The sequence below is a fragment of the Hyperolius riggenbachi genome, chromosome 12, assembly GCF_040937935.1.
Source record: "Hyperolius riggenbachi isolate aHypRig1 chromosome 12, aHypRig1.pri, whole genome shotgun sequence".
Taxonomy (NCBI): Eukaryota; Metazoa; Chordata; class Amphibia; order Anura; family Hyperoliidae; genus Hyperolius; species Hyperolius riggenbachi.
In genome coordinates, this window is record NC_090657.1 from 54,538,634 (window position 1) to 54,563,777 (window position 25,144).

General features: G+C 43.8%; 1 protein-coding gene across 1 annotated transcript; it reads left to right on the forward strand.

Moving 5' to 3' along the window:
* Positions 1–8,852: 8,852 nt before the first annotated feature.
* LOC137542425 (nicotinamide N-methyltransferase-like) lies at positions 8,853–15,164 on the forward strand. Its single transcript, XM_068264323.1, has 3 exons — positions 8,853–9,137; positions 12,198–12,405; positions 14,194–15,164. Exons 1-3 carry the CDS (start codon positions 8,987–8,989, stop codon positions 14,621–14,623), a joined length of 789 nt encoding a protein of 262 aa, XP_068120424.1. The 5' UTR covers positions 8,853–8,986; the 3' UTR covers positions 14,624–15,164.
* The last annotated feature ends 9,980 nt before the right edge of the window (positions 15,165–25,144 follow it).

Genomic DNA, 25,144 nt, shown 5'->3' on the forward strand with positions numbered 1-25,144 from the left:
GTATAAATACCCCCCAAATGACCCCATTTTGGAAAGAAGACATCCCAAAGTATTCACTGAGAGGCATGGTGAGTTCATAGAAGATATTATTTTTTGTCCCAAGTAAGCGGAAAATGACACTTTGTGACAAAAAAAAAAAAAAAAAGTTTCCATTTCTTCTAACTTGCGACAAAGAAAAATTAAATCTGCCACGGACTCACCATGCCCCTCTCTGAATACCTTGAAGGGTCTACTTTCCAAAATGGGGTCATTTGTGGGGTGTGTTTACTGTCCTGACATTTTGGGGGGTGCTAAATTGTAAGCACCCCTGTAAAGCCTAAAGGTGCTCATTGGACTTTGGACCCCTTTAGCGCAGTTAGGCTGCAAAAAAGTGCCACACATGTGGTATTGCCGTACTCAGGAGAAGTAGTATAATGTGTTTTGGGGTGTGTTTTTACACATACCCATGCTGGGTGGGAGAAATATCTCTGTAAATGACAATTTTTTTATTTTTTTTTACACACAATTGTCCATTTACAGAGTTATTTCTCCCACCCAGCATGGGTATGTGTAAAAATACACCTCAAAACACATTATACTACTTCTCCCGAGTACAGCGATACCACATGTGTGGCACTTTTTTGCACCCTAACTGTGCTAAAGGGCCCAAAGTCCAATGAGTACCTTTAGGATTTCACAGGTCATTTTGCGGAATTTGATTTCCAGACTACTCCTCACGGTTTAGGGCCCCTAAAATGCCAGGGCAGTATGGGAACCCCACAAATGACCCCATTTTAGAAAGAAGACACCCCAAGGTATTCCGTTAGGAGTATGGTGAGTTCATAGAAGATTTTATTTTTTGTCAAAAGTTAGCGGAAAATTGATTTTTATTGTTTTTTCACAAAGTGTCATTTTCCACTAACTTGTGACAAAAAATAAAATCTTCTATGAACTCACCATACTCCTAACGGAATACCTTGGGGTGTCTTCTTTCTAAAATGGGGTCATTTGTGGGGTTCCTATACTGCCCTGGCATTTTAGGGGCCCTAAACCGTGAGGAGTAGTCTTGAAACCAAATGTCGCAAAATGACCTGTGAAATCCTAAAGGTACTCATTGGACTTTGGGCCCCTTAGCGTACTTAGGGTGTAAAAAAAAGTGCCACACATGTGGTACCGCCGTACTCAGGAGAAGTAGTATAATGTGTTTTGGGGTGTATTTTTACACATACCCATGCTAAGTGGGAGAAATATCTCTGTAAATGACAATTGTTTGATTTTTTTTACACACAATTGTCCATTTACATAGAAATTTCTCCCACCCAGCATGGGTATGTGTAAAAATACACCCCAAAACACATTATACTACTTTTCCTGAGTACAGCGGTACCACATGTGTGACACTTTTTTGCAGCCTAGGTGCGCTAAGGGGCCCAACTTCCTATTCACAGGTCATTTTGAGGCATTTGTTTTCTAGACTACTCCTCGCGGTTTAGGGCCCCTAAAATGCCAGGGCAGTATAGGAACCCCACAAGTGACCCCATTTTAGAAAGAAGACACCCCAAGGTATTCCGTTAGGTGTATGGCGAGTTCATAGAAGATTTTATTTTTTGTCACAAGTTAGTGGAAAATGACACTTTGTGAAAAAAAAACAATAAAAATCAATTTCCGCTAACTTTTGACAAAAAATAAAATCTTCTATGAACTCGTCATACACCTAACAGAATACCTTGGGGTGTCTTTTTTTTTCTAAAATGGGGTCACTTGTGGGGTTCCTATACCGCCCTGGCATTTTACGGGCCCAAAACCGTGAGTAGTCTGGAAACCAAATGTCTCAAAATGACTGGTCAGGGGTATAAGCATCTGCAAATTTTGATGACAGGTGGTCTATGAGGGGGCGAATTTTGTGGAACCGGTCATAAGCAGGGTGGCCTTTTAGATGACAGGTTGTATTGGGCCTGATCTGATGGATAGGAGTGCTAGGGGGGTGACAGGAGGTGATTGATGGGTGTCTCAGGGGGTGGTTAGAGGGGAAAATAGATGCAATCAATGCACTGGGGAGGTGAACGGAAGGGGGTCTGAGGGGGATCTGAGGGTTTGGCCGAGTGATCAGGAGCCCACACGGGGCAAATTAGGGCCTGATCTGATGGGTAGGTGTGCTAGGGGGTGACAGGTGGTGATTGATGGGTGTCTCAAGGTGTGATTAGAGGGATATAGATGCAAGCAATGCACTGGCGAGGTGATCAGGGCTGGGGTCTGAGGGCATTCTGAGGGTGTGGGCGAGTGATTGAGTGCCCTAGGGGCAGATAGGGGTCTAATCTGATAGGTAGCAGTGACAGGGGGTGATTGATGGGTAATTAGTGGGTGTTTAGGGTAGAGAACAGATGTGAACACTGCACTTGGGAGGTGATCGGACGTCGGATCTGCGGGCGATCTATTGGTGTGGGTGGGTGATCAGATTGCCCGCAAGGGGCAGGTTAGGGGCTGATTGATGGGTGGCAGTGACAGGGGGTGATTGATGGGTGGCAGTGACAGGGGGTGATTGATGGGTGGCAGTGACAGGGGGTGATTGATGGGTGGCAGTGACAGGGGGTGATTGATGGGTGATTGATAGGTGATTGACAGGTAATCAGTGGGTTATTACAGGGGAGAACAGATGTAAATATTGCACTGGTGAATTGATAAGGGGGGGGGGGGGGGTCTGAGGGCAATCTGAGCGTGTAGGCGGGTGATTGGGTGCCCGCAAGGGGCAGATTAGGGTCTGATCTGATGGGTAACAGTGACAGGTGGTGATAGGGGGTGATTGATGGGTGATTGATGGGTAATTAGTGGGTGTTTAGAGGAGAGAATAGATGTAAACGCTGCGCTTGGGTGGTGATCTGATGTCGGATCTGCGGGCGATCTATTGGTGTGGGTGGGTGATCAGATTGCCCGCAAGGGGCAGGTTAGGGGCTGATTGTTGGGTGGCAGTGACAGGGGGTGATTGATGGGTGATAGGTGATTGGCAGGTGATTGACAGGTGATCAGTGGGTTATTACAGGGAAGGACAGATGTAATTAATGCACTGGCGAATTGATAAGGGGGGGGTCTGAGGGCAATCTGAGCGTGTGGGCGGGTGATTGGGTGCCCGCAAGGGGCAGATTAGGGTCTGATCTGATAGGTAACAGTGACAGGTGGTGATAGGGGGTGATTGATGGGTGATTGATGGGTGATTAGTGGATGTTTACACCAGATAACATGTAAACAATACATTTGGGAGGTAATCTGACGGCGGGTTTGCGGGCGATCTAATGGTGTGGGTGGGTGATCAGATTGCCCGCAAGAGGCAGGTTAGGGGCTGATTGATGGGTGGCAGTGACAGGGGGTGATTGGTGATTGGCAGGTGATTGACAGGTGATCAGTGGGTTATTACAGGGAAGAACAGATGTAATTAATGCACTGGCGAATTGATAAGGGGGGGGGGGGGTCTGAGGGCAATCTGAGCGTGTGGGCGGGTGATTGGGTGCCCGCAAGGGGCAGATTAGGGTCTGATCTGATAGGTAACAGTGACAGGTGGTGATAGGGGGTGATTGATGGGTGATTGATGGGTGATTAGTGGATGTTTACACCAGATAACATGTAAACAATACATTTGGGAGGTAATCTGACGGCGGGTTTGCGGGCGATCTAATGGTGTGGGTGGGTGATCAGATTGCCCGCAAGAGGCAGGTTAGGGGCTGATTGATGGGTGGCAGTGACAGGGGGTGACAGGGGGTGATTGGTGATTGGCAGGTGATTGACAGGTGATCAGTGGGTTATTACAGGGAAGAACAGATGTAATTAATGCACTGGCGAATTGATAAGGGGGGGTCAGAGGGCAATCTGAGCGTGTGGGCGGGTGATTGGGTGCCCGCAAGGGGCAGATTAGGGTCTGATCTGATAGGTAAAAGTGACAGGTGGTGATAGGGGGTGATTGATGGGTGATTGATGGGTAATTAGTGGGTGTTTAGAGGAGAGAATAGATGTAAACAATGGATTTGGGAGGTGATCTGATGTCGGATCTGCGGGCGATCTATTGGTGTGGGGGGGGGTGATCAGATTGCCCGCAAGGGGCAGGTTAGGGGCTGATTGATGGGTGGCAGTGACAGGGGGTGATTGACGGGTGATTGACAGGTGATCAGGGGGGATAGATACATACAGTACATGGGGGGGGGGTCTGGGGAGAATCTGAGGGGTGGGGGGGGTGATCAGGAGGGAGCAGGGGGCAGGGGGGGGGGATAAAAAAAAATTGCGTTGACAGTTAGTGACAGGGAGTGATTGATGGGTGATTAGGGGGGTGATTGGGTGCAAACATGGGTCTGGGGGGTGGGCAGGGGGGGTCTGATGGGTGCTGTGGGCGATCTGGGGTGGGGGGGGGGGGGGGAATCAGTGTGCTTGGTGCGACATAGGGTGGCTGCAGCCTGCCCTGGTGGTCCCTCGGACACTGGGACCACCAGGGCAGGAGGCAGCCTGTATAATACACTTTGTAAACATTACAAAGTGTATTATACACTTTGTATGCGGCGATCGTCGGGTTAACATCCCGCTGGCGCTTCCGTATGGCCGGCGGGATGTTGCGGCGGGTGAGCGGCGCCAGGCGGAGGCGGAGGATCGCGTCACGGATGACGCGATCGCTCCGCCCATGCCCCTACAAGGACCGCCGCCATTTGTCTATACGGCGGTCCTTGCGGGGTGCACTTCCCGGCCGCCAATTGTACATACGGCGGTCGGGAAGTGGTTAATATAGTGATACTTATACAATATTGGTCAATAGATACACAGTATATAATGCTAACTTGGTTTAGAATGAACATTCAGAGTCGGTTGAGCATATGTTCCTTTCCTTGTGGAATTTAAGGTCACAGATGTCAAAACCATTCATCATTAAAAGTGTAGAAAATAGATCTCTGTCAAGCAAGGCTACTGGGTGCAGAAATTGTATCCTGGTTACATAATCAACAGCTGGTTGTTGTTGTGACGTAATTCAACCTTAGGTTATTCTGAGTTAGGAAAAGAGGCTTCGTACCATATGTAGTTGAAGACTCAAAAAGTTACATCACAGCATTATTGCTGGTCTAATCAGAAGGCAGAACAGTAGGAATACTGAGAACTAACATATATATATAAGAACGAGCAGGAAGGTCTGGACGGTGACACACACACACACACAGACACACACACACATTCATTCATTCTCTTTACATGACAGACACATATACACGTATACATAAGAATACTAGAGACAAATAGATTCGATATACAGATTACACAGCAATTTAATCATTCTTTTTTTATATCTTTTGTAACTGATTTTGATGTACCAAAGAACTGTACCTTATTGATTTTTGAACATCTATGGAGATCAATAACATTTAATTAAAATCCACATTTTACTGTCTCCTGAGGACTTTGTTTTTAAACGAACATTTTAAACCCCATTTAACAAAACCCCTGGGTCCTAATAACAAAGGAAATTCTTTTAAAAAGCCTCTGGATCCTATGGAAGCTTTACACTCGCAGACCCCCCAAAGAAAGTCCGACAAGCTTGTGGGATTGAAGATCCAGGAAGCACTCCTCTTCCTGCACAAGCATGGCAAAGCCTGCACAGTAAGCTGGAGCTGTTCTTGCACGAATGGCTCCATGCTACTGCGCAGACGCAGGGGTGTTCGCATGGGTACAGGATGGTCGCACGAGTGCATAAAGAGGAGCATGGCGGTCTCATTAAGCAGCAGCAGGGGCAAGGAGGACTCAGGAAGCCTCTACAGGATCAAGAGGCTTTCTTCTTCTTAGCTAAGTATGTGTTTTTGACCCAAAGGTTCACCTCAAGTTCACTTTAAAGCCCCATTTCAAGGACCAGGTTTATTAATCAGTTTTTTTCCATGTGTAGTTCACATTTTTAATACTTCAATTTTTTCTTTAAAAAGTTGTAGGTTTTGCTATGGTTCTATGAAACTTCTTCTACCATAATAATTTGGGCTTTGCAAAATAAAAAAAAATTAAAGTAGGGTGAGTGTTTCATTAGTGCCTGTTTACTGATAGCCCCAGTGGCATATCTGCAGAGGTGCAGGCATAGCTCATGCCATGGGCGCTGCAGCACCATGCATGCATCCCTCTTCCTCCTCCATGCTGCGGCACCAGGCTCCCCAGCACACTCGCAGACCTCGGATTAGGTGCAGACAGGAGTAAAATTAGGTCTGACAATAAGGTAACCAGCACCAGCTAGCATAGAGACCTCCCTCAGCCAGCACCCAGGCACTCCAACCAACAACCAAGCACCTCAGCCAGCACTCAAGCATCCCAGCCAGCACCCAAGCACCCCAGTAGTACCCAGGCATCCCAAACAGCACCAAGGCACACCAGCCAGACAGCACCCCAGACAGAACCCAGACAGCACCTAGCCCCTCCACCCACCCCAGCCAGCACTTAGACAGCACCTAGCCCTTGCACCCACCCCAGCCAGCACCCAGATACCCCAGATAGCAGCCCAACAGCACCTTACCCTTCTACCCACCCCAGCCAGCATCCAGACACCCAAGTCAGCACCTAGTACCTAGATGCTATAGTACAAATTCTACTTAGTATTTGTAGGTGTTACCTAATGCTGCTAAATAGGCTCACTGAACTACTTAATGCTTCTAATTGGGGGACAGCTATGGGCACCTAATATCTAAGGGGACAGCATGCTAATACTGATATATTGGTACATGGCTACTTAATTCATTATATATATATATATATATATCGCCAACATATTCCGTGGCATTGCACAAAGTAAGAAAACAAACAAGGGGTACATAATGATACAGACAATGATGTACATCGAATATGGACACTGGTACAAAATGTAGAATTGATAATTACAGTGACAAATGTATCATTCATGATGAGGTGGGGACTGGAGAAGTATGTGGTATACATACAGGCAATATGTGTTTACGTTATCTAGTATATATAATTTGTCTGCTCCATATAATAATTGTCCATAACATGTAATAACTGTCACTCCACTCTGTGCAGAACAGATCTGCGGCAAATGGCGACTAAGCCTTATGGTGGCCACTAATGATCCAATCTTTTTCAACCAATCTTACCATTTCTATCTAATATAAGGGAACTGCCTATAGTATCCAATTAATATATATCAGTTTACTCTTCCACTACATAGATTTGATAAGATTGGATGAAAAAGATTGGATCATTAGTGGCCACCATTAGACTACAATCGCAGTAAGGTATTGCGTTGCAGTGTTCTTGATGCATTGTAAGGCGTTATGTCCCGCTGCAATGTAACCCCTATGTGATTTTCACAGTGCATGCAGCGAGCTACCGCCAAACAGGCGTGTTCACCGTTACAGTGAAGCATACTGTTCAATGACTGGACTGTAAACTACACTGTATGCAAAATAATGAGTGGATAACATGCAGCAACTACTTTTCCACTCTGTTGGGCTTCTGCAATTAGCACACCACAGAGAAAAGGACAAACACCATCAACAATAATTCAAAGGCTAGTGTATGTTAATAACAGTAACCAATGGCGTGCAGAAAGGCCAACATGTAAGTAAGCAAAACAAAACCAGAACAGAATTGGCCCCAAATAAAGCGCACCACCAAAGTATTAGAAATGTAAACAAGCCTTTACTGCATCCATATCCAAATGTAAAAACATAAAAACAATTGCACAGATTGGTAAAGCCCTATAATGCAAGGATAATGAACAGTCCAATGCAGGCAATAATAAATATATATGCAAAATCTGCAGAGTCACCAAATCGCTGTAAAGTGTGGAGTACACTTTTTCTTTTCTTTTTTCCTGGCACGCCCACAGCTAACAATCCCTCCAATGAGGAGAGAGAAAAATATGAGCAGCACAGAGCTAAGATGGCCGACGAAGCCGCGATTGCGGACTTTCGGCGCCTCCTACACGGTGAGTTTCAGCTTTTTTTCACCGAACGTGGCATAATTCGTTAGAGCAGATTTCCAGCTATCCATACATATATAACTTGTGGGGGTTTAAACAAGCTGAAAGCGGAAATTCGTTCTATTTTCAACTCAGCTGAAAGTGTCTATGGGGATTTGCGGTGGGTCCCCTAAAGTAGACTAGCACCCTCATTTGTGTCTAATCACTTCTGTAATTTGATCTCTCAGCTGTGTCAGCTCAGGAATCTCCTCTGACATGGCAGAGCAGCTACCTTGCAAACACAAGATGTTAACAATATATCTGCTTCCTTGAAAGCAGGGAATAGACACACTGTAGATTTATTGCAGGATTTGTATCAGCTGTAACAAAGAAATGTTTTCTTTCTGTAAAGGTTATTGGCCTCAATTCACTAAGATCATGCTAGAGATAATAAGGCAAGAGAAAACTTACCTCCACATAAGAGAAAGTTATCTTATCTCTTCATTCCTTAAGTTACCTCCTCTGTAGTTAAGTTACCTCCTCTGTAGTTATTTTACCTCCTCTGTAGTTAATTTACCTCCTCTGTAGTTATTTTCACATGCAGTTAATAAACAGCCTGTCTTTAACTCTGGAGTTATTTTAAGGATTGAAGAGTTAACTTAAAGACAGAAGAGTTAACTTTAGGTTTGCCTGAGGTAAAATGTTTCCTGAATACTACATGCCTTATCACCATGGTAACAACTCTAGAAGAGTTATTAAAGACAGGAGAAAAGCTTAGTGAATTGAGGCCATTATCTTTTAGAGCAGAGAGTAAGTTCTGAGTTCAGGTCAGTTACTTTCAATTACTGGCAATAACTGGTTCAGTTACTGGCAATAACATTGGGAGGTGGAGTGAACTGCATTCCAAGTTGAAACCACACCCCTCTAATGATTGGCAGCCTATCCACCGGATGCCATACAGTTGGTCTCTCCCTTCCATGACTCCTCAGATCCAAGGCGATGTGCCAAGCAGGTAAATAATAATTAACTTAAGTACAACTTAAGTACAAACTCCAGGACTGAAGAAGAGAAGGTGTCTGTACAGTGACCACCATGTCTGACTTCACTGAGGCTGATTACTATCAGAGGCATTTTGACCCTAAAGCTTACCTGGAAACCTATTATCGTTTTTCTGGACGTTCCGTGGGAGATGATGAATACATGCGTTTTGTGCTCAAACACTTGGCTGAACTTTTCACATCAGGTAAACTTACACTATTACTTTTATGTAACTCTTCATAATAAGTATATAATACTCAAACAATACAATAATATAGGCAAATTTCCAGTGACTGAAGCCTTGTACACAGGCTAGCTTAAACTCGGCCGGGGTGACAAATAACAACCACCTTTGTTGAGAATCCAGCGTGGGCTTGGCCAGCAATCACCCTGGGGGATCCAGGGTCGGATTATCCACAAGGCAACCAAGGCAATTGCCTCGGGCCCTGAGAAAACATCTGGAAAAAGAGGGTCCATCGGAGGCCTCATGAAGTCCTGTGGTGGGCACCCTAAACTATAATATTGTGCCTAAGGTCCTCCTACCAACCACTCAGTAACGGTGTTCTGCCTCCTCCCATTGTAGGTGAAGGGACCACCTCCTCTACTGTAGAGTAACCAGCTTAGTGAAAAGATGCCTCACGTGTTCAGGATCCAGCAGTGATTCTTACTGCTCTTCTCTTGCCGCTTAGCGTCTGGTCTCCATGGTGACGGCTGACGCCGTAATGACATCATAATGAGAGGCACCGTCTGTCACCATGGAGACCGGATGCTAAGCGACAGAGGAGAGCAGTACGAATTGCTGCTGGATCCTGGACACATGAGGCACCTTCACTTATACTTGGCAGGCATCTGACTACCTATATTGGAGGGTAATCTGACTTTACTGGGGAGGGGCACATGGCTCCCTATACAAGGAGTGTGTGTGTGGGGGGGGAGGGGGATGATAGCTAGCTACACGTAGTGGGCTGGGGCCCTGTATGGTCCTAACCCGCTCTGGGTGGATCAATTTGGATGAACAATGGCCAAGAGGATTGTTCTCCCCACTCACCCCCTTTAGCTGCATGACACAACTTGTGCACTGCTCCATTGGCCCTCCTCAGCACGCCATAGCAACAGACCACGTCGCTAGCCTGCAGGCTAGTGATGCATCTGTACAGCCTTAACCCTGCAATGTTGGGCCAGGCAAATGCTACGTATGTATGTATGAGGCATAAGGAAGGGAAAGAAACAGAGCTAATCAAAGTTAGCAGAAGATAATAAAGTAAACCTGAGACGAGGGAGATAAGAGGATTTATACTTGCCTGGGACATCTTCTAGACTCCTGTAGTCCATCAGCTCCCTGGATGTCTATTTGGTCCTTTCAGTTCTGCCACTGTCAGCCCTGGTAGTAGCAGACTACTAAGCATGCGCGGCCCCGACCGCATGTCTCCTCATTTGTGCTCGCTTAGCTGGAAGCATTCTGTGCTTGCAGGTGGTTAAAGTGCACCTGAGATGAGCTATGTCTCAGGTTTTATACTCACCTGGGGCTTCCTCCAGCCACCTTACGCCACTCAGTCTCTCGCCATCGCAAGATTGATGAATAGCTAATTCAGCGGGAGACAGGAACGCCCCGAGGAGATGGTGAGGGACCAAGCAGCCGCAAGGGGGCTGGAGGAAACCCCAGGTGAGTATGGAGTTTTGTCTCAGGTTCACTTTAAGGTTTGGAACTGTGCAGAAATACAAGTCTGGGGAGCGCTGGATAATACCAAAAGACCTGTAACCCACTTGGGAGAGAGAGCCATGTGGGGATGCGCTCAAACCACAGCGCCAGGGTCAAGCCGCGTATTCCTTCTCAGCTGACATCACAGGCCGTGTCACGTGACATGTTTCGCCCTCCAATCAGGGCTTTTTCAAACTAAACTGGAGTTCCATTAAGGAGGTGTATGCCCAGGGCCATGCATGCAACTGAGAAGTGTAGTGGACTTTTTTTTAGTGGGGCTAACTGCGGCAGAATGGAGGAATCCAAACAGCGTGGGAGCTGACAGACTACTGGGGGCTGGAAGAACCCTCTATTGCAGACCTGTACATTTCCTCCCATCCATCTTGTGTCCATCTCCCATCATGTCTCATATAACGTCAAGTAAGAGCCAAAAGAAGATGGACAGAGACAGGCTAACTTGTAATCACAGGCTAACTATATCTGGCCCAAAAAGCAACCACAAGTCACCAGTTGTGGACAAGCAAGGACACTCTCTGCGCAGCATTTGTATGTTCGCCATTTGTTTGTGTGGGTTTCCACCCAGATAAAAACAACAACAACAAAAAAAAACATACAGGTATGTTTATTGGCTTCGCCCTAAATTGTCCTTAATCCTGGTACACACATCCAATTTTGATTTTTCAATTATTGGTTGTATTGCGATCTTTGACAGCTGGGGCAGTCAAAATCTGGGGGAAGGGATGCCTAGGTCTAGTTTAGCTCAGGACACTATGGATGGCCCTGACTGTGCAACAATCATTAACACTATATACCATATTTTTCAGAATATAAGACGCTTTGGACTATTAGACACACCTAGGTTTTTAGGCAAAAACCAGGAAAAATAATATATATACTAAACCTGGTGCATCCATGGTCCAGGAGCATTTTGTAAATGTCTCCCCATAATTATTGTGTCCTCCTCCTACTTCCCTTGGTGTCCTCCTCCTTTCTCCCTTGTGCCCTCCTTTTGTCCCCCTCAGTCTCCTCCTCTAGTTCCCCTTGGTTGGCCCTGACTGTGGAACAATCACTAACAATATATTGATACTAATTGGATAAAAGTAACCTACATTGTTGGCTGTGCTAGGATCGAAAAGGTCAGTCAGGATGCTTAAAGGGAACCTGAGACTCGGGTATGTAAATATATACATACCTTGGGCTTCCTCCAGCCTTCTCCAGGCTGATTGCACCCACGCTGTCCTCCTGCGCTACCTGGATCCTCTGCAATTTGGCCCTGAAAGTCCTTCAGTCGGGGCACAGATGCAGAATGCTTCCGGCGTCTTGGCCACGCATGTGCAGTATGCCCCAGACCGAATTTTTTTAAATCCCCCTGCCTCAGGTTCCCTTTAAGTGCCATTTGTAATTGTATTATATTTATTTTATACTGCACACCTTTTGTTTGTTTTATAAGTTTTCTCTGTTCTGTAAATAATGAATGTTTTTACCTTACAGCAGAAACCAAATGCTGTACAAGGTGCCAACTGACAGAGGTATCTCTTTCCTCTTTCTTGTACTCTGTGTGTGCAGGTAAAGTAACAGGTGAAACTCTGATCGATATTGGCACTGGGCCAACCATCTATCAGCTCCTGTCGGCTTGCAAAGCTTTCAAAAATATCATCCTTACTGATTTTGCCGATAGGAACCGGGAGGAGTTAAACGTATGGCTGACCAATCAGCCGGGAGCATTTGACTGGAGTCCAGTGGTGAAGTATGTGTGCCAACTGGAAGGGGACAGGTAGGTGGCCAAAACCACCATATCTCACTGAAGTTCGTAAGCTCATGTATTTAAAATGATGAAATAATTGCACAATACAACTTAGATCTATGACTTTATTTTGTACCAGTTCTTGTTGATAAGAGCGCTGGTTTGAAGACGTAATGTGAATAATTTTATGTATGGAGGCGGCTCTACCCCAACAGTTCTTGTCAAGCAGATTACCAACCATACGTGGCTTGTTCTTAATTATATGAAAGGTACTTGCAATACAGTATCCCACAAAAATGAGTACACCTCACAATTTTTGCTATATCTTTTCATGGGACAAGGCTGAAGATATGACAATGTGATACAATGTAAGGTAATCAGTGAACCCTGGGGTCTGTTGAGAGACCAAGATAAACTTATTTGGTTCAGAAGGTGTCAAGCGTGTGGGGTGGGGTGATAAGTACAAAGCCAAGTGTATCTTCCCTGCAGTCAAGCATGGTGGTGGGAGTTTCATGGCTTGGGGCTGCAGGAGTGCTTCTGGCACTGGGGAGCTAGAGGTCATTGAGGAAATCAAGAGTGCCAGCATGTACTGTAACATATAGAAGCAGAACATGATCCCCTTTCTTCAGAAACTGGGCTGCAGACAAGTATAACAACCTTAAACATACCTCCAAGACGACCACTGCCTTGCCAGAGAATTTGAAAGGAAAAGGTTCTGGACTGGCCAAGCATGTCACCAGATGTAAACCCTAATGAGAATCCGTGGGGCATCCTCAAATGGAATGTGGAGGAGCGCAAGGTCTCCAACATCCACCAGCTTCATCATGGAGGAGTGGAAGAGGATTCCAGGTGCAACCTGTGAAACTGTTGTAAACTCTATGCCCAAATAAATTAAGGCAGTGCTGGAAAATAATAGTGGGCACACAAAATATTGACACTTAACCTGCTGAGCGTTCTGGACGAGCTGTGCTCGTCCAGAGATGCCGGAGGGTGCCGCTCATGCCCTGCTGAGCCGATTTCGATGAAATAAAAAGGAGCACACGCAGCCGGCACTTTGCCAGCCACGTGTGCTACCTGATCGCCGCGTGCAGCGGCGAAAGAGGGTCCCCCCAGCCGCTCGAGCCCAGCGCAGCCGGACCAAACAGTTCCGGCCAGTGCTGAGGGCTGGATCGGAGGCGGCTGACGTCAGGACGTCCATGACGTCACTCCGCTCGTCGCCATGGCTCATCGCGGCCCTTCTTGTTACTTCTGATCGCCTCCGGCGAGACTAGGATCGCCCTCTAGTGGGCTTTCATGCAGCCAACTTTCAGTTGGCTGCATGAAATAGTTTTTTTTAATTAAAAAAAAACGTCCGGTCGCCAGCCTGGCGATCTTGATAGAACGCCAGGCAGGTTAAGTCACAATCTTTTTAGACACTAATGACGTTAACAACATTATCTTCTAAAAACAGCAGGAGATGTGAAAACAAAAGTTGTGTGAAGTTTCTTTCATGAAGGAACCTCACCCATAGCTTTTTTTTCTGAAGTGATCCTAACTTCAGGTACACTTTAATGTATGAAAGTCCATAGTGTTGAATAAAAGAAATGTGTACAATTCTGAAAATTACTAACACTGGATACATAATTTAGTAGTGAGGGAACAGAACCTTCGTATTTTTGGTAGCACACCACAAGGAAACACCAAATCCCTCTCCTCCACTGTAAAGTACTGTATTATCTTAACCTTCTCCAAAACAAAGGCAATTGCAGAGATGGTAGCTACATTATACTCCAGTGAAAAAAAAATTACAGCATTGCTTATTTTTGATTTGTTTTCCAGAATAACGTGGAAAGAAAAAGAAGCTCGTCTGAGAAAAGCCATCAAACAAGTTCTCAAGTGTGATGTTTTGGAGAGTAATCCCACTAATCCGGTGGTGCTGCCACAAGCGGACTGTCTTCTCAGCTGCCTGTGCTTAGAAGGGGCCTGTAAAGATCTGAAAACATTTGTCATGGCTCTAAATAACATGACTACATTGTTAAAGCCAGGAGGGTATCTGGTGCTTACCGGAGTACTGGAAGATAAGTCCTATGTGGTGGGGGAATTGAGGTTCTCTGCTCTCCCTGTGACAGAAGACTTCCTAAAGGAGTCGGTGTGTGGGGCTGGATACATCATTGTGGATTTCCAAAGTTCCAGAAAAAAGGAAGAATCTGGGAAAAATGTTGCAGAATTCTCAGCCTCATTTGTACTGGTTGCTCAGAAGAATGTGTAGAACTTACAGTATTCCTGATGCAAACCTTGGGTCAAAAAGATAATACTTACCTAAGAAGAGGGAAGCCTCTGGATACTAATAACATATAAAATTATTTTTAAAAAAAGCCTCTGGATTCTGTAGAAGCGTTCCACACCATCCTCTGGACCTCCTTTGCCAATCGCGGACCAACCAAAGAAATCCGACAAGCTTGTTGCATTGAAGATCCGGGAAGCCCTTCTCCTTATGCACGAGCATTGCCTAACTGGAGCCAATAAAGAGGAGCATGGCCCAGATCTTCCAGAGGGCCCCAGCTAGCAGTGGCAGGGGCGAGGAGGACACAGGAAGCCTCTACAGGATCCAGAGGCTTTCACCTTCTTAGGTAGGTATGTGTTTTTTGACCTGAGGTTTAAAGCCCGACTTTAAAGACCACGTTTAATTAATCAATTTTTTCCATGTTTAGTTCACATATTTAATACATAATTGTTTTACTTTTGATATGGCTCTATGAACATTCTATGAACGTTTTTCTACAATATTAATGTAGGCTTTGCAAAATAAAATAAAAAAAATAATGAAAAATTAATAAAAAAAAACTTACTCCCTTTTTCCCATTGGTTTATGACAATGCAATAATGAAGAAAGGCAGGTAGTTTGGACAGCGTCAACATTGCGGAAAAATGGGTGACCCGTAGACCACAATGTTAATTGCGGCTATAGCAGCACCCAGCGGATAATTTGGGTGGCAACAGTGCCTAATAAATTTTGTAATAAGGTACCACGGATATTAGCAGATGGGATTTTTAGTAGTGAATGCAGTGTGGATATTGGTGGACATTGTGGCAGGGGGATTGGTTAGGTTTAGGCATCGATAGATGGAGGTTCAAGTGAGAACAGGGTTATGTTTAGCAATAGTAAAATCACACTAAAAATTACCGATATTCTACTAGGGGCTACCCCTGGAGCCTGAATTATTGTATCACTCTTTTTGAGTTTATGCATAATAAGTCCATGTTGCGAGCGTGAGACTAGCAGCTTTTAATCTCCTAACTAGTCTCTAGTTGGGAGATGGTTTCAGAGGAAAGAGCCAGTACATCCTCCCCCAATGTGCACCATGTCACTCTAGTGACCACATGACCTCTCGGCGCCACAAAAGACATTGGACCACATCCTATAACTTTTCTCCTAAGGAGATATTTTCAAACCTTACCAATAAAATACATTTAAAGCTCCCAGCATGCAAGAAAATACTCAACATAAGTTTGATAGTATTTTTTTACCTACTTTTTAGTGATTTTTCAGTTGTTAGGTGCTGAGAAATTATTTTTAGCTAAGATGAAAAAAAATATCTCCTGGGAGAAAACTCAGGAGGAAAAGTTAATTGGATCAGGGCCATTGGGTTTGATTGAAGAGGAGAGGAACAAGTGGGCAGGAGCCTGGGTGTTGGCAGAAGAAAAGGTGGCCAACAATAAACCAATGCACCAGGTATTTATATATTTTTTTGGTAAGGAAGATAACTAATAATGGAGATTTAAGTTTTGATTTGAAAACCAACTTAAACTGAGCAGTGCACCTGGAAAGTACTATTCCTCAAGGTGCACTGTAAAAAAAGAGATCTTGGGCTTGTCTGTGTGGGTTTGGTCTGGGCACTTAGGTTTCTTCTCACACCCTAAATACATACATATCAGTTAATTGCCTTCCCACTAATTTGGCCCTAGACTATGATGGACATATTCTCAAATGTTTGTTTTTGATCACTCCAGCCCACAGGTTGTTTTCACCTTATGGACATGAGCAATTTTCACACTTCAGCACTCCTCCCACTGATTTGCCAATAACTTTATCACACCTAAATGATCTGCATCTTGTTTTTTTCTGCTACAAATTAAACTTTTTGGGGGTGATGTTTTTCAGTAATTATTTTTTTCTCTATGCATTTTAAAGGGAAAAAAAGCAAAAATACACAATTTCTCCATCTCCATCCACCATAGTTTTTAAATAAACAATGCTACCGTAGATAAAACTCACACAGTTTATTTTCCCGTTTAGCCTGGTTATCCCAACATTTAAAGTATGTCCATAGTACAATGGATGGGGACAATACATTATTTGGAAATAAAAGTGTATTTTTTGTATATTGTGATTTTAGTTTTCTTATTATACCCTAGCAATAATTGCAAGCCCTTGTTTGCAAAAAATAACATTAATATACGCTCATGGAATACATATTTTAAAAAGCTGAGTCCCTAAGGTAACTGTATGTATTCTATTTTAAATTCTGTCACTTTGTTTTCTTTTTACAAGCTTTTATTTTTGGAACAGAATAAAATGAAAATAAACATTTAATTGCTTTTGATACAGTTTGTCATTCTGTTACTAAAAAGAATTCACAAGACATAGGCCTCAACCCTAAAACACCCTACTCTGCAACTTTTAATGGTGAAAATAACATCACATATTGCTCAGTTGATGGCTAGTTGGGCATCTAGCAGGCCATTAACTCTGACGTGTGCAAGTGGCTTTTTACAGGCCAATTTATTTCCACAAAGTATTTTTGTTTGCATAGCCCCAGAAGAGTCTGAACAACAGAAAAAGGCTACAAATATCAACATTATGGAAAGCTAACAATAAGGTTTACTCAAAAGTGCGTTTTTTATAGACTACAGACTCATGTAGTTTTGCTGAAACTTTCCCAAGTTTGATCGTAACTTTAAAAATTACATTTTTTAAATTATGGATTGAGTTTGTCCTTACCTATTTTTATGTGACGGGGTCCAAACTGTAAGACACAACAAAACGTATTCTACAACTCCTTATGATTAAAATGGGGTCACATATACGGAATCTGACAACACCTCACACGTGCTGTGGCGTGCAAGTGACTGCACAGCTGGTCACGTGACGGGAAGTGTTGTGCTGCATCGGTTTGCCTGGGATACAGAGCAGCAATGGAACTGAACATTAGATGATAGATGAATGGTGGGAGTTTCACTCTTCCTCCCAAACTAGTGAGTAACACATTCAAGGGGGGCACAGAGAGATGCAGAGGCACACAAGATTAACACAAGGGGGCGAAGAAGGACACAAGGGGGATGCAAAGGAACACAAGGTGGACACAGAGAGATGCAGAGGCACACAAGCGGGACACAGAGGGATGCAGAGGGACACAAGGGGGGGGGGGGTGCAGTGGAACACACAGTGGATGCAGGGGGACAGAAGGGGGATACAGAGGGACAGATGATGATGCAGAGAGACAGAAGGGGGATGCAGAGGGACACAAGGGGGGTGCAGTGGAACACAAGGTGGCTGCAGAGGGACAGAAGGGGGATACAGAGGGACAGAAGGTGATGCAGAGGGACACAAGAGAGACTCAGTAAGTTACAAGAGAGCCATAAGGTACAAGTTGCAACACTGGAGGGAGCAAGGCTGGAATTTATACCTGTGGAAGAAACCGGCACAGTAGGGATAGCCAAGCTGTGTCCTGGAGGACACTCACTATTAGAGGCAAATGAAGAGCAGAAATAGATTTTTTGAGCTTCAAGGTTTTGCTTTCTAAAAATTGATTTCCATTACTAAACCAGAAAGACATCATCCTGATGGACATCATCTATAGGAATCAGAGCTTTAACACAAACATGACAATAATAATAATAAAAAAGACCACCCCTCAATATATTAATATGTCATAGCAATAATAATAAAATGCTTTAATACTTATGAATTTTGTATTTTTTGGTTTTTGAGGAGAGCATGAATAAACCAAAATGTAAAATGCAGCTGTAAGCATCTGGTGGTCTCCAGGTTGCTGTTACATCTCATGGGTGATATGCTGGTAGGAGTACAATGCTGACTGATGCAGCTGCTGAGTTGGTTCATGAAGGACTGTCAAAGGTGACTTTTTATGGTGTAGAGGCTTTGACTGGAGAATCTTGGATGACATTTTGGTTCGATGTAGGCCTTTCCAACTCCACTGTAGCCTCCAATCTCTTTAGGTTGTTTCTCCTCCGCCCCTTCTGACATCTGTGCAGATAAAAACAAATAAGGTTGTAAAGTATGGCATGATCTTCCCAAGATATAGTACAAGGGAGGAGCAAACGTTTATTGTCTGGAGGTAAAGACTGCGCGCCTAGGGTATTACCTCCGACTACACCTAGGCGGCAGCGTTTCCCGACTTCTTGGGACAATTCTGCACTCTATGACCCTCCTCTGCACTGTATAGACAGCGCTGTTCTGTTTTTCTGTGATTCTGCTCCACCCAGGACAATTTTGACCGACCAATCTGCATTGTTTCTGGTGGAGGTGAAACGGGTGGAGGAGAGGCGTAGGAAACATTTCTCACATTGTTCCTACTCCGAGTCTGTTTCTGGTAACGTAGACGACGATCAACCCTGACTGCTAATGAAATGGCCTCTTCAATAGATTTTGGCTCAGGATGACCCAGCATTAGATCAGATACCGCGTCTGACAACCCTGACAAAAAACAGTCCAGAAGTGCGAATGACCCCCATCTAGCTGAAACTGCCCATTTTCTGAAATCAGCTGCGTAAACTTCAACCGGATCCCTGCCCTGCCGCAAAGTCTTGAGCTTCCACTCAGCGGTAGAGGCAATGTCCGGATCATCATAAATTATAGCCATAGCTTTAAAAAATTCCTCAACCGAGGCCAGGGCCTCATGCCCTGTCTGGAGACTATATGCCCAGGTCTGGGAATCCCCTGACAGCAGAGTCTTAATGAACGTAATTCTCTGTGCCACGGTTCCCGATGAATTAGGTCTCAACACAAAGTACGATAACACTCAATTTCTAGAGTTCTGAAAGTCAGATCTGTGACCAGAAAACTTTTCGGGTACAGGCATACGTAAGTCTGTACCTGGAGGAAATCGCACTATATATTCACAGCCGTCTGTAGGACTTGTGCAAACCCAGACAAAGCGTTGATCTGGGTCTGATGACTGTCCAGCACTTGGATGAAATTCTCCACCGAGGTGGTAAGTGCATCAAGACGGCTGTTAAGTGCGTCCATTTGGTTTTGGTCTGCCATTCTGTAACGACCGGTGTCAGCACACAGAGAGAATCTGATTATTGGTGATCTGCAGTATCACCAAGAATACAGGATATATACCTGATTATTGATGATCTGCAGAATCACCGATAATCCAAGTATAACTAACCTCTGGACACCTATATAGTGTGAGTGTTTGGGTGCACCAGTAATGACTTTGAGTTGGACCACCCGAGGAGCAGGTGGTCTTTGGCAGTATGATCGATACCGCCATCTGGGAAGTGCGAAAGCTTTCCAACAGGTCTGGAGACTATCTTTTAATGGGGAGAAATAGCTCTCAAGGTCGGGCAACCCGGGTCGGCAACACATGGACAGACAAGGTACAGAGACAGAAGGCTGATTCGGTATCCAAAGGCAGGCAGGGTTGGCAACAGATAATCAGATATGCGTAGGTACCGAATCAGAAGCAGAGGGATAGTCAGAAATGCAATAGGTCATAACAGATATCAAAACAATGCCTAGTCTTGGGTGTGAGGTCCGTGGTCTCAACACCCTGGAACTAGTCTGGAGTATAATATGATGGAACACAGTATCCCTATTCTTGGGTGTGAGGTCCGTGGTCTCGACACCCTGGAACTAGTCTGAAGAATAACACAATGATAACACAGAGTTCCTAATCTTGGGTGTGAGGTCCTTGGTCTCGACACCCTGGAACTAGTCTGAAGTATAACACAATGATAACACAGAGTCCCTAATCTTGGGTGTGAGGTCCATGGTCTCGACACCCTGGAACTAGTCTGAAGTATAACACAATGATACACAGAAGTAATCTGGCTCAGTGTGAATTCCCAGGTCCTCCTGGTTCTAACACACTGTAGGATCTGACTAAGGTCTGAGTGCTTTCACGTAAGTGTTCGCAACGGCAGACAACCTGAGACTGACCAGCAGTAACTATATATAGAGCGGCGCACTCCGGCGCCACCCATCAGTGATCAACCAATAGTCACTTGCTCTGAGGTCAGCTGACCAACCTGGTCAGCTGATCCCTCCTTGGTTGTCATAAAGGTTCTGCCTCTCAGCGCGCGCGCACGTATTCCTCAATCTGTGTGAACTAACAGACCCAGCCACACCAGACGCACGCTGCTGCGTGCAAACCGCAGCGCTGGACGCGGAATCAGCCGCCTTACTGTCAGTACACGCGGCGGCGGCTCTTCCGCGTTCTATTACAAAAACACAGAAAATATAAAAAGTAAGAGGTGGATTACCTCAAAGGATGACACTGATTTAGTACAAAAAGGTATATCTAACACTGGCAACGCGTTTCTTGGGCTCTTGCCCATTTCCTCAGGCCAATAATCATGTCAAAGTCAAAACACAGCTAAGCTCCAAGGCGCTCTGAGATCAGCTGTGATATTACTTTGGCATGATTATTGGCCTGAGAAAGTGGGCAATAGCCCCCCGAAACATGTCGCCAGTGTTAGATATACCTTTTTATATTAAACTGGTGTCATCCTCAGAGGTAAGCCACCTTTTACTTTTTATGTGCTTCTCTGTTTTATCTCATTTTGGGCACCTCTTATCCCTTTTGTGCTTCTCACTCTCCTGTTGGAGGGAACCTGGTCCCTAGTTTCCCATGTGTATCTGGTACCAGCATTAAACCTTTTTCAGAGAGCGATCACACCAGAAATACTTGAGACTACCTGAGTGGAGACTGGGTCAATATCTCCACTTGTTCAGTTGGTTGGTTGCCCTTGTTTCAATCCTTCTTTGTGAGTACCACTCCCTTTCTACTACTCTCCCTGTAGTGACATACTGCACCATTTTGGCTCCTGCTGTCTCCTGTTTTTTTGAAGGCGCAGTGTCATCTTACTCTACCAAGGTTGTAAAGTTTGTGTCTAATGTTATTCAGAAGCAGTCAAGCAAAATGTAATGTATTAAGGTGAATGGCAGCAACAGGGACCTCTTCAGCAAGCACCAAAATGTCAGGCTCCCTATGGCCATTACATTTAATGTTAAAAAAAAATAAAATTCTAAGCATTGTCTGAGAGATCCAAAACGTGTACTGCATTTGTTGCACGCTTGTTTCAGGTGAGTGATTCAGACACCGCTGATGCATAAAAGACCAGCAGGTCGGCCATTGTATTGTTTATAATGAAATCATTATGGCAGCCTCCATATCCATCTCACTTCAAGTGTCCTTTGAGAAATTTTGTAGGCTCTCCCCAACTTCCGCTGGTAAATTGAGAGCAGCCTATTGCCCTAAATACTGTCACCACAGCTCAATTTACCTAAGGATGATGGATATGCATTTATCGTTTCTAGGACTAAAATAAGCTTACCTGGATCTGATCTGACAACAGGCCAAACATCCCACAATCAGCAGACATAGAGCTATCCCTCCACCAATTATAGTTGCAGTCTGGTTTTTTCCCAGGTTCCAAAGGGAGCCAACATTATCCTTCTGGTGTTCCTTGCTGCCCTGTGGGGCCTTGTCAAACCTTTTCTCAGCCTCTAAATTAGTCACAGGAGTGACTCCTACAGGGGACAAGTCACATACATGAAAGTGAAACTGAAGGCAATTTATGTATTTCCTATGAGACTACAGTTAACCACTACACCACTAAGAGGTTTTCCCCTTAAAATCCATTCCAGAGCAATTTTCACATTTCATTGCAGCTTCCATTCATTCAGCAATAACTACTACACCAAAATGATCTATACATTTTTTTTAGAAACAAATTCTCTAGGTGATACTTTTTGCTGAAGATTATTTTATTTTATGGATATTTTAAAGGGAATAATAAGGAAAAAAATTGTAAAAAAAAATATTTTTATAAAATAGATTTTTTGAATAAAATGTGCTAAACCCACACATGGCCATAATATTTTTTGGTTTTCTCATTTTACACTATCAATAATTACAAGCATTAAAGCGGTATAAAACCCTGACATAATATTCAATAAAAACATGTTTTCCAACTTTTTATAAGCCATACGGTTATCATATTTCCTTTTGTGCATAAGTATTATTATTCATTTAGAAATGACAAGTTCCCAAAGTACATTTTTTTTTTTGCTCTGAGAGCTGCCTATGCATGTTATTCATAACTGGTTTTATTCATCTTGTAATACAGCAGAAATGCTTTCTGAGTTTCTGACTGTGTTCAGGAGAGTCTGCACAGTCACAGAAGTATTTACTTAATTGTATCAAGTTAGGAATGTAAACACAAGATAACATTATGTCTAGTTCGAATGTGTCCAGCTTTCTCTGCAGGGAATTTGTAAGTCCTGTGTTTAACTAATTGAATGCTGTTCTAGTAAAAAAATGGTGGTACTATATAAAATGCTGTAAATCAGTGTTCCGCAACCCTGTCGTCAAGGCCCACCAACAGTGCATGTTTTGTGCAAATCCACAGAGATAGTTAATCAGCTCTGCTGAGACACTAATTACCCCACCTGTGCATGTTTGTGGTTTTCTGTAAAACATGTACTGTTGGTGGTACTTGAGGACAGGGTTGGGGAACTCTGCTTAATCTTTTAGAGCAAAGAAAAAATGCTGGGTTTCATTCTGCTTTAACCCATTCAGGTTCCGTGGTTTTCACGTGAGAAATGTTCACCTCCCATTCATTAGCCTATAACTTTATCACTACTTATCACAATGAACTGATCTATATCAGAAAAGTGTGGTGTGTACACCGCTGCAACCCACCAATCCTCTCCGACAGTGCACGACCGGGTCAGCAAGGCCCATATGAAATCCAGAAGCAGAAGGTCCGCACTTGTCCAAGGGTCAAAATCTTTATTAGGACATATCAAATAACAATGTATGCATCAGGACGCTGACATGTTTCGAGCCTATACTAGCTCTTAATCATATGATTAAGAGCTAGTATAGGCTCGAAACATGTCAGCGTCCTGATGCATACATTGTTATTTGATATGTCCTAATAAAGATTTTGACCCTTGGACAAGTGCGGACCTTCTGCTTCTGAACTGATCTATATCTTGTTTTTTTCCGCCACCAATTAGGCTTTCTTTGGGGGGTATATTTTGCTAAGAGCCACTTTACTGTAAACGCATTTTAACAGGTAGAATAAGAAAAAAATGGAAAAATTCATTATTTCTCAGTTTTCAGCCATTATAGTTTTAAAATAATACATGCCTCCATAATTAAAACTCACATATTGTATTTGCCCATATGTCCCGGTTATTACACCGTTAAAATTATGTCCCTATCACAATGTATGGCGACAATATTTTATTTGGAAATAAAGGTGCATTTTTTCCATTTTGCATCTATCACTATTAACAAGTTTAAAATAAAAAATATATAGAAATATTTCATCTTTACATTGATATTTAAAAAGTTTAGACCCTTAGGTAAATATTTACATGTTGTTTTTTTTATTGTAATGGTTTTTTTTTATAGTAAACATTTTATTTGGGTAGTTTTGGGAGGGTGGGAGGTAAACAATAGATTTATAATGTAAATGTGTGTTCATTTGAATTTATTTTTATTTTCAGTTGATGTATTACTTTTTGGCCACAAGATGGCGGCCATGAGTTTGTTTACATGACGTCACTCTAAGCGTAACACACGCTTAGAGTGACGCATCAGGGAGGGAGCGGCCAGAAAAGGCGCAGCTTCCGAGAGAAGCTGTCGCTTTTTCAGCGGGGGAGAGGAATCAGTGATCGGGCACCATAGCCCGATACATTGATTCCCTGGCTACCGAATCCGCGGCCGGGAGTGCGCGTGCACTCGCGCGATCGGCCGCGGGAGCGCGCGGTAGCGCGCATGGTTCCTGGACGTAGTTTCTACGTCCAGGAACCAAAATAGGTTAATTTGAAAAAATAACACTAATACACCCACATGGGATTCATATTTTGTTATATGGGGGCAGGGAAGGTGGAAGAAAGGATTAAAGGGCATATTGTAGGTACAGAAAATTATTTTGTAATATTTTTTAATGTAATATTGTTTACCTCTAGATGTCCCCACACGACTTACACGAACAGCAGTACACATTTACATGTAAAAATGTATTAAAACATTATTATTATTATATAAAAAATACCAATCAAAAGTACAGATTTGACCAAATCTGTTACATAGTGCGAAAGCAAACCTGAGGAAACTCACTTCAGGTTGCATACATACAGTGAGTAAAAGTAGTATTTGGTCCCCTGCTGATTTTTTTTAGTTTTCCCCCTTGTGACCAGTCTATAATTGTAATAGTAGGTTTATTGTAGCTGTGAGAGATGAGTAACAACAAAAGGACCCTCAGAAACCCAGTGCCCAAAGTCATAGCCTGATGTGCATTGTAATGAGTGTAATAAGTATTTGATCCCCTATCAATAGATAAGATTTCTTGCATCCATGTTTGTGACCATATTTTAAAGGCACTTGTATTCACCTGAAGAAGCGGGCTGAGACCCCTGAAACGCGTTGTCCTTGTAATCGTGCTGAATAAATAATTTATTTTTTTTACATTTACCCTATGGTTTGAGTCCTTACATCTGGAGTGGTAAAGACACCTCCCT